This window comes from Schistocerca gregaria, chromosome 5 (assembly GCF_023897955.1).
Source record: "Schistocerca gregaria isolate iqSchGreg1 chromosome 5, iqSchGreg1.2, whole genome shotgun sequence".
Taxonomy (NCBI): domain Eukaryota; kingdom Metazoa; phylum Arthropoda; class Insecta; order Orthoptera; family Acrididae; genus Schistocerca; species Schistocerca gregaria.
Window position 1 is genome coordinate 129,421,253 of NC_064924.1, and position 10,971 is coordinate 129,432,223.

General features: G+C 45.4%; 1 protein-coding gene across 2 annotated transcripts in view; it reads left to right on the forward strand.

Moving 5' to 3' along the window:
* Positions 1–8,547, forward strand: part of LOC126272555 (juvenile hormone esterase-like) — a 378,748-nt gene extending 370,201 nt beyond the window's left edge. The window contains exons 10-11 of one of the 2 annotated variants that reach the window (XR_007549239.1): positions 3,709–4,414; positions 5,049–8,547. Coding sequence is in view for 1 of the 2 variants with exons in the window: in XM_049975474.1 (XP_049831431.1) it covers positions 3,709–3,955 (247 nt within the window). In the remaining variant the exon portion in view is untranslated. Of the gene's footprint in view, positions 1–3,708 lie in introns of both variants that reach the window. The other variant, XM_049975474.1, reaches the window with a different exon arrangement.
* The last annotated feature ends 2,424 nt before the right edge of the window (positions 8,548–10,971 follow it).

Consider the following 10,971-nt stretch of genomic DNA (forward strand, 5'->3'; position numbering starts at 1 on the left):
CCTGCCTGCACCTCTAACAGGTCCGCGGTTGACCGTCATAAATGACAAACGCTCGACAGCCACCAATGGTCAAGTAAGACGGGATGTGTGTGCGCAATTCGCTTCCTGATGCGCTCGGTTCAGGATAATCTCGAAAGTCTGCCACTTTCCTTCCACATGACTTAATACCTCTCTGTAAGCCATATCATATCCACAAGAAGCGTAGCTGGAACTTCAAATGGCAGCTCGAAGATTCGTATGGTCCAAACTCCGAGTCCTATATGGTCGACAGCCACTATGCACATATTGCCGTCCCAGTGATGGAAACAATATTCATTGATGGAAAAACGAATAAGCTGCATCGACAAAATTTCAGGTAAACCGTGCTGGAGACTACTGAGAGATGTATTCCGGGAAGGTTCTGTGGATTGACGTGCATTACTTCGCGCAGAAAACGCCCTACTTTTTATGGCTTAGTTTGTCTGTACTGGGCAGAGAACGTTAATTTTATAGTGGCCTTTCTGTACAAAAACACCATCATCGGTGGAGGTGATCTTTTGACAGTACAGTACCACTACTCGAGCGAGGAAACAACGACCCCCTCACGTAGCGCTGCGCAGACCTCCATGTACGTCAGCTTCGCAAAACGGCAGAGAGCCGACTGCGCCAAATGTACAACCATAGCACCTGTATTTTCCACTGCAACCGTCTCCAATTTCATGTAGTGGCCTTACTTATAAGCGAACTACCAAAGTAACTATGGCCATTGACGAAATGGGGACTCAAAATACACTACTGGCCATTAAAATTGCTACACCACGAAGATGACGTGCTACAAACGCGAAATTTAACCGACAGGAAGAACATGCTGTCATAAGCAAATGATTAGCTTTTCAGAGCATTCACACAGAGTTGGAGCCGGTGGCGACACCTACAACGTGCTGACATGAGGAAAGTTTCCAAAGATTTCTCATACGATAAAAGCAGTTGACCGGCGTTACCTGGTGAAACGTTGTTGTGATGCCTCGTGTATGGAAGAGAAATGCGTACCATCATGTTTCCGACTTTGATAATGGTCGGATTGTAGCCTATCGCGATTGCGGTTTATCGTATCGCGACATTGCTACTTGCGTTGGTCGAGATCCAACGACTGTCAGCAGAACATGGAATCAGTGGGTTCAGGAGGGTAATACGGAACGCCGTGCTGGATCCCAGCGACCTCGTATCACTAGCAGCCGAGATGACAGGCATCTTATCCGCATGTCTGTAACGTACAGGAGCGCCTGCGATGGTGTACTCAACGACGAACCTGGGAGCACGAATGGCAAAACGTCATGTTTTCGGTTGAATCCAGGTTCTGTTTACAGCATCATGATGGTCGCATACGTGTTTCGTGACATCGCGGTGAACGCACATTGGTGACACGTCTCGGTCACCTCTTGTTCGCATCGACGGCACTTTGAACAGTGGACGTTACATTTCAGATGTGTTACGAGCCGTGGCTCTACCCTTCATTCGACCCCTGCGACACCCTACATTTCAGCAGGATAATGCACGAGCGCATGTTGCAGATCCTGTACGGGCCTTTCTGGATACAGAAAATGTTAGACTGCTGCCCTGGTCAGCTCATTCTGCAGATCTCTCACCAATTGAAAACGTTTGGTCAATGATGGCCGAGCAACTGGCTCGTCACAATACGCCAGTCACTACTCTTGATGAACTGTGGTATCGTGTTGAAGCTGCACGGGCAACTGTACCTCTACACACCATCCAAGCTCTGTTTGACTCAATGCCCAGGCGTATCATAGTCGTTATTACGGCCAGAGTTGGTTGTTCTGGGTACTGATTTCTTAGGTGGCTTCCTATTTCATCCCTTCCCCCGAGCCTTTGTGTTCTTACTGTTTTCCTGTACCTGCTACCGTACTACATTTTAAATTTTTGTCTCGCCTAACTATCTGAATAATCTCTTTTGTCTTACATTGTTTCAATGTGTTAGGAGATAGTGAACAATCATGAGGAGAACATTGTACAGAAAATGAAAAATTGGTATGTCTTCACCCAACTTCGTCTTTCCTATATGTAGGTGTAAGATATAGTTATTCAAGAACACCGGGTGTTTCAGTGGGTCGCACCCCGTACCTGAGTGGCTGCCCGTCATTGGCTACCGCTAGCGTCTGCCGCTTCCAGATGGGAACGCCAATTCCGCGAGCCGCCGCGTCGAAGCGGAAAATGCTTGCCCCTGCTGTTCCCGCACGCCGCGCTGCCGTGCTCTATTGGGAACCGGCATCCGGCAACGGCAGCGGCAAGCGTTTTCCGCTTTGAGGTGACGGCTCGTGGAATTGGCGTTCCCATCTGGAAGCGGCAGACGCTAGCGGTAGCCAATGACGGACAGCCACTAAGGAACAGGGTGGGACTCACCGAAACGCCCGGTGTGCTTGAATAACTATATCTTTCACCTACATGAAGGAAAGACGAAGTTGGGTGAAGACATACCAATTTTTCATTTTCTGTACAATGTACTCTTTCACATATTTCATTATTCATGTTTCCTCATTTCAGCATAAACAGATTTCATGACTACTGTTCATGATTGTTCACTATCTCCTAACACACTGAAACATAGTACGGTAAAAGAGATTATTCAGATAGTTAAGCGAGACAAAAATTTAAAATGTGATACGGTAGCAGGTACAGGAAAACAGTAGGAACACAAAGGCTAGGTGGAAGGGATGAAAGTGGAAGCCACCACAGAGCATAATGTAATCATCGCTAGCACCTTACTTAAGAATCACGAAAGAATAATATATATTTGGAACAGAATTTTTGAAACCAGATTTTAAATTGTAGGGCATTTCCTAGTGCAGATACGTTTACGAAATTTGCGGTTGATACAACCACATGGTTTACGACGAGCAGGACGAAGTACAGGTCGCGTCGCGAGCAACCCGCGCGCGGTCACCGCACAGCCCGACCGCCGACATATCATTCAATATCTCGAGAACGGTGATAGCTATCGATCTGCTCTCAGCTTTAAAAACAATTTAGATATGATGACTAAATTTCATACACGATAATGTACTACCTAGAATGAACTGCACGCAAAGTCCACGCAATGCGTTTTTACCTCTGCACACTCCTTAAAATTTCGTGTAATGGTTTACGTAAATGCGATACAGCAAGTAACCACGACGAACAACGAAAAGAAATTCGGTCCTTTATCGAGAAAAGATATCAGGCTGTAACATTCCCAAGAATCAAATTTTTCTGCCGAATAGTTTCGTTGGAATCGGATGATAAGTATTTCATAGCTGCCGCCGCGTCCGCGCCAGCGGTTCGGCGAACGTTCGTGTGGCCGGGGTTCCGTACCTGACGTCACGCTCAGAGCGTTCTGTGATTGGCGGCGCGGACCTGGAGCGCGGCAGGCGGCAGCGGAAGCGGTTCGATATGGTCAAACCGCGACGCAGCGCCCGCCGCGCCGTGCCGCTGACGCCGTTTCCATGGCAACCACGCCGCTGACGCGCAGTTTTGACGCGCGGCAGCCCTAATGGGAACCGGCCTTTATCCCTCTTTCCTTTGGGGCGCACCCTCAAGAGATTAGATGCAGTGGCAGCGCTCACAGAACAGTGTTCTACGGCTTTTGTTGTGTTCTTTGAGTGCCCCGTGTACAGTGACGTTTGCAGGCCTACTTCACTCTCCACTTTAGCTAACACTTGGTGTCGGTGTGTGCAGGAACCCGACGCCGGACGCCGGCGACCCCGTGCTGGGGGGCGTGGCGTGGCCGTCCAGCGGCGGCGGCCAGCTGCGCTACCTGGACATCGGCGGGGGCGGGCTGCGCGTGCTGTCCGAGCTGCCCCCCGACTACCAGCGGCGCGTCGCCTTCTGGGACGGCCTGGCCGCCAGCCCCGCCGTGCTCAAGATCGTCGAGTTCGTCGTCTGCTGCCGCGCCGCGCTGGCGCGACTCCTGCGCAGGAACTGACAACTGCCACCTGGCACCTGACACCTGGCAGCTGTAAAGTGCGTCGGCAATGGCACAAGTTAACTAGGGCAAAGGTCCTTCCAACGTGCTCCCCGAAATCTCTGTTTCCAGCTTATAACACTCTCCTGCATGGAATGGACATTGAAAGAACTCCCTGATACGCCTGTCTCGTACCGTATTTTACGAATTTTTCGCCTCTCTCTCCAACAGTTCATCTTTTGTACAAATACAGGCTTCAGAGGACCAGTGGTGCTCTCACCACTGTGTTCTGCGTCTCGTAACTTACACAACTCACAAAAGAAGACGCGCTTCTGTCACTGGCAAGAGTTCCATAAACCGACGACTAGACTTAACTCCACAGACAAAAGTATGATGTTGTTTCAATAAGTGGTCACAAATATTGCCAACTCATATTTCACTGACAATCTCTGCTGGTGTGATGTCTGGAATGCTTTATTTGTATGTAACTACGCTGCCATGCTATAAATGTGAAAACTTTGTACCCCCATTGTAGTGTAACGACGTAAGTTTTGTATAAATGATTTTCTTTTGACATATGACCCTGTGCAGACTTCGTCACCTACGTCAGTTACAAAACACTTCAAAATTATTTAAATTCTTTTCAAAGTGGTCTCTGAATGGTTCTTGAACGAAACTGTAATTAAAACATCATCATTTGAGTCGTATGCGCAGGATTACGTCACTCAGTCCAATTGGTTTGCGCGAACGTTTTTCAATTTACATGTCGTTTGTTTCTTCTCGGAAATTATAATAATGCAAGTTATCTGCTTTAATAAATATTAAAACCACACCGAATAAACTTTTAAGACTCAAACTCGCGATGAACGTTGTCAAAAATTAATAATCTTGTCAAATAAATCAGTAATACTTATTCCTTAATATAATTCTTCATAAATAAATTCTCGGAACACGTATTTAAACTTTTGTAGTATACACTAGTTTATTATCTTCATATATACTACATATAGACGTGAACCTGAGCCTTCACAAGATAGGACTGCACATTTACAATACGATTAAACTTTCTATGACGTCATTGTTGAAGAAACATTACAAATTCTTATTTTTTCAGGTTTTAGAAGCACGACGCAACAACTCGGTTTGGCTGTCGACCCGCGACGTATAGTGGCCAGCAATTTTCTCTCTGGTCCGGCAGTGAAGATGCTGTCTCCTTTCGTTGCGCCGCCCTCTCCGTACATGAAACATAAAAATAAATACAAAACTTAAGATAATTCACAAACATTACAAATATTACAAAATACCTAAACAAAACACTAAATTAAACTTATATTCACCTGCATACTGGGCTGACACTGGTGAATGGGTCACGCTTCAATTTCGCGTCCCACTACACCATGTCGTGTGACAGTTGCCTCATCCGTGAAAATACTGTCGTCTAACGTGGCAATTATAAATTTCTGGATTCCTTTATCTACTTCTCCTTTTACGTGAGGACTCCCGGTCCCTAACATTGACACGTACTCTCGAAGCACTCTCAGTATTTCTTTAACAGTTCTACTGCCTATTGCTAGATTTTTTTTTCTTTACAGAATAAGGCAAGCAGTGGCCAAACCTGAACCAAACGAAAGTTAGTATTGTCTGAGAGACCTCACAGTCATGTCGTCCATACATCCTATAAACTCGACAGCAACAGCAATAACGTTTCCAACCGTCGCACACCGCTGCGCCTTTACTAGAGCACCTGACCAAACCTACACCTACATACATTCCAAGTCGAAACACGAAACGATTTGTATGGACCCCAAGTATTGTAACATCAAATATGCCCGTACACTGAACCCTCCTGCCAGATGCAACTCTCGCCTTCTCGTTCTTTCCTTTAACAGGGTCCACCTCCCCTCCTTTGTTTTCTTTGCTTTCCCCTGCGTAGCGATGGACAAACTCCTTCCTTACATCGCTTCCGCAACTGTCATATACCCTGATATAAACCCTCCCACTTAACCTCGTTCTCCTTGTTGAGCGGCATTTCGGAACACTGTCAGTCCAGGATTGACAATCACGAAGAAAAGAGGTCGCTGGACAGTACATTTAAAAGATGAAAACTATGTTCTGCAATGACCAATTTGACCTTTGGGAAATGTTGGCACACGTAGTTTCGAGGTGACGTCAGCACTACTCGCATCTCCTACAAAAAATTAAAAGGTCAGCGCACTAGTGAGTTGCCCTAACCAAAGAAAATAAGGGAAAGTATGTGCAGTTATCAGCCAGTTGAGTGCTCCACATCAGTACCTGTGATGCAACCAACTCAAAAAGGAGGGTCACACAAACTGATACCTCCTTTCTTTTTTATTATTATCTTACAAGGAAATCAAATGCCATATAAATAGCATAACAACAACAATATTCACTACTAATTCGTTCCAGTATAATCACCATATTTGTTCACAGTTTCTTTGTCATCTTCAAACAAGAGCATTTATACTTGTGCAGTAAAGATCATGGTTTCGCTTTCTAAGACACTGGCACAAAGAATTTTTCAGAGTCTTCAAACGGGTGACCCGATAATCCCCTCTGAATCGTCTAACAGATGGAAGTCAGATGGTGCAAGTTCAGGGTTGCATGGTCCATAGGGCAAGACTTCTCAGCCAAATTTTGAAATTTCGCCAGTTGTGAAGTGACTGGTGTCCGACCTTGGATTGCCATGTGAAATAAGAACTGCCTTCACTTTTGATGGGCGAAATCGTTCATCCAACTTCGGAAGGGTTAGCACGTATTGGTTAGAGCTTATTATGCATCTTGTCTGCAAAAAATCAACTACAATCACACCCTCTAAATCCCAAAACATTGACACCATAACCTTCACAGCAGAACGTAGTGTTTTTAATTTTTTCCTTGTCGGCGATGTCGTGTAATATCATTTCATGGACTGCCTCTTGAACTCTGGTTCAAGAAATGAACCCAAGTCTCGTCTCCAGTCACAGTTTTTGACAAAATCTCCTCTGCCTCGACTCTGAAGCGCTGCAACAGATTGGATATAACCGTTTTTCTTGCTTCTATATTCTGATCTGTCAACATTTTAGGTGCCAAGCGTGCACAAATCTAGGAGTAACCCAGTTTTTCAAACTGGCCATCACATGGCCCTTCCAGATGCATAACTGGCGACACAATTCAACTGCTGTTACCCAGCGGCCATTGAAATCATTTTGGTCAATACATTGAAAGTCACTGCAAGTCGCTGGACGACCGCTCCGCATTTCATTAGCCATCTGTGTTCGCCCTCCAGCTTTGCAACTACGATGAACCAATCGTTTGACGGTGCTGTCATGTACCGTAGCATTGCCACACACCGTCTCCACGTTTCTCTTTCTGCAGTAAAAAAATCCAATCACATAATACCCTGCTACAAGCACGTCAGAGTCGGACAGTCTCAAATTCATGACTGCTATATTACCAACATAATAAAGGAGAAAAAAATTGCACGCATTACTTTCTTGCTGGCTCTGGTACATTGCCGCTTCAGCGCACAGCTGGCACGTTCACCTCTATCTAAAAAAAAAACGCACTATTTCAATGTTGTGCGACACTTTCATACATTTACAACCAGCGTTGGATGATTTTTCTTTTACAAAACAGAAAAAGTGTTATGGTACAGAGAGAGATAGTAGATAGCACAAACGATGTGTCATTTACAAATGCAAAGTTGATGCTACATACATATTTCACATAAAGAATTTCCTGTACTTAGAAAATGAAGCTGATTTTTCTGTTGATTTGTGATCATATATTCCAACATGAGTGACCGTTAATTTATTGCAGGAGTGGAACTGGAACTATCATTCATGTTAAACTTGCAGTCTTTGTCATTTTGATTTCTAGTACTTTCAGTATTGTCACCTTCGTACCTAGCGTACCTGTTCACGTAACATCACTTGATATAACGATGTGCATTTGCAACATACGAAACGTAAGTTAGTCTTGTACAGAACTCATTTTCTCTCAGGTACAAACTACATAACATTTTCCACATCGCTAACAGGCGATCATACAAACTTTACTTCGGTTTAGTAATTAGACTGTATCCCCCATTATTGAATAACATACTACACATTTTTATTGTATTTACAGGATTTCAGTATTTTTGTAAGACCTACTTAAATCTTTCCCGCCGAAGATATGGTGCACCATTTCTTGTTGCTGCTCTTTGGCTCGTGTAGAAGAGACATATTTTAGATCTGTCTCTGTATCTAGGATGATATCCATCAGGTCAGAGTCGTCACCACTGCTGGAGCCGATGTGTTTGATCAAACGGAATTCTGCTCGACAGTCTGGTTCAGTTAATGGAGCAGATAAGAAATGATGTACACCACGGTAGGAATGTGAATTTTGAACTTCACGAAGCAATATTGTAATTGATGCTACATGTTTATCGTAGCTGAGGAAGCGTATAATATTTTTGTATTTGTTTATAGCTATAATAGAAACCTACAGGTTATACTTTATTATTGATGTCATAGTATTGTATATGTTAAGTATGTTTGTTTGCCAGTTTATGAAAATTGCGGAAGATCTTTATGCTCAAAACTGTTAATAAACGAATTTTTGTTATTGAACTGTACGTTTATTTGGATGAATACAATTTTTAAAAAATATCTACAACCTATTGTACACCTCGAGCGTAACATTTTCTAATAAAAGGGTTTTTCAATTCGTATTTTTGCCAGATTGCACAGGTTGAACTGCCTGTGCACCAACCAGTGTATCTCACATGAGGGGAGAACAATGTGTGGCGCTGTCGAATTTGTTTCTCTCCTTTTGCTTCTTTGGCACTACAGACTGATGTGGTTCACCTCGCCTGCCCATCATTTCCTCTAACAAATGAAATCTAAAGAAGATGTGCTGTTATAAGCATCTCACTCGTTACTACTTACAGGTGAGAATCAAGTAGTCAATTTGAACATTGTTTAATAAGAGCTTATGAAGAGAATGTAGGTGAACAGTAGAGAGTATATCACAATTTTAATAATCGGAATGGCCTCAATTTGACTCCTTAATTGAACTGTAAGTGGAAAACATACGTCTGATGTCAACAACTACCGCCCAATCTCTCTTCTGACTGCCTTCCAAAATTCTTGAAAAAGTAATGTATTGTAGAGTAGCTTTACACCTTTGCAAAAATAAAGTTTTAACAAAATGTCAGTTTGGTTTTTCAACGTAAAATGCTATATATTCTTTTACTAACGAAATATTAAATGTTCTGAGTAGCCGTAAGTCATCCGTTGGGATTTTTTGCGATCTCTCAAAGGCTTTTGATTGTGTAAATCATGGAATACTTCTAGGTAAGCTCAAGTACTGTGCTATGAACGGGACAGTGCTCAAATGGTTTAAATCATACCTAACTGGAAGAGTGCAAAAAGTTGAAATAAACAGCCCACATAATATGCAAAAAACTGGTGATTTTCCAAACTGGGGAACAATCAAGAATGGGGTGCCGTAAGGTTCGGTCTTGGGTCCTCTGCTGTTCTTAGTATATACACTCCTGGAAATTGAAATAAGAACACCGTGAATTCATTGTCCCAGGAAGGGGAAACTTTATTGACACATTCCTGGGGTCAGATACATCACATGATCACACTGACAGAACCACAGGCACATAGACACAGGCAACAGAGCATGCACAATGTCGGCACTAGTACAGTGTATATCCACCTTTCGCAGCAATGCACGCTGCTATTCTCCCATGGTGACGATCGTAGAGATGCTGGATGTAGTCCTGTGGAACGGCTTGCCATGCCATTTCCACCTGGCGCCTCAGTTGGACCAGCGTTCGTGCTGGACGTGCAGACCGCGTGAGACGACGCTTCATCCAGTCCCAAACATGCTCAATGGGGGACAGATCCGGAGATCTTGCTGGCCAGGGTAGTTGACTTACACCTTCTAGAGCACGTTGGGTGGCACGGGATACATGCGGACGTGCATTGTCCTGTTGGAACAGCAAGTTCCCTTGCCGGTCTAGGAATGGTAAAACGATGCGTTCGATGACGGTTTGGATGTACCGTGCACTATTCAGTGTCCCCTCGACGATCACCAGAGGTGTACGGCCAGTGTAGGAGATCGCTCCCCACACCATGATGCCGGGTGTTGGCCCTGTGTGCCTCGGTCGTATGCAATCCTGATTGTGGCGCTCACCTGCACGGCGCCAAACACGCATACGACCATCATTGGCACCAAGGCAGAAGCGACTCTCATCGCTGAAGACGACACGTCTCCATTCGTCCATCCATTCACGCCTGTCGCGGCACCACTGGAGGCGGGCTGCACGATGTTGGGGCGTGAGCGGAAGACGGCCTAACGGTGTGCGGGACCGTAGCCCAGCTTCATGGAGACGGTTGCGAATGGTCCTCGCCGATACCCCAGGAGCAACAGTGTCCCTAATTTGCTGGGAAGTGGCGGTGCGGTCCCCTACGGCACTGCGTAGGATCCTACGGTCTTGGCGTGCATCCGTGCGTCGCTGCGGTCCGGTCCCAGGTCGACGGGCACGTGCACCTTCCGCCGACCACTGGCGACAACATCGAGGTACTGTTGAGACCTCACGCCCCACGTGTTGAGCAATTCGGCGGTACGTCCACCCGGCCTCCCGCATGCCCACTATACGCCCTCGCTCAAAGTCCGTCAAGTGCACATACGGTTCACGTCCACGCTGTCGCGGCATTCTACCAGTGTTAAAGACTGCGATGGAGCTCCGTATGCCACGGCAAACTGGCTGACACTGACGGCGGCGGTGCACAAATGCTGCGCAGCTAGCGCCATTCGACGGCCAACACCGCGGTTCCTGGTGTGTCCGCTGTGCCGTGCGTGTGATCATTGCTTGTACAGCCCTCTCGCAGTGTCCGGAGCAAGTATGGTGGGCCTGACACACCGGTGTCAATGTGTTCTTTTTTCCATTTCCAGGAGCATATTAATGACTTTCATTCTATATTCACGAAGATACAAAGCTGGTACCTTTTGCCGATGATACAAGTTAGCTATCACACCCA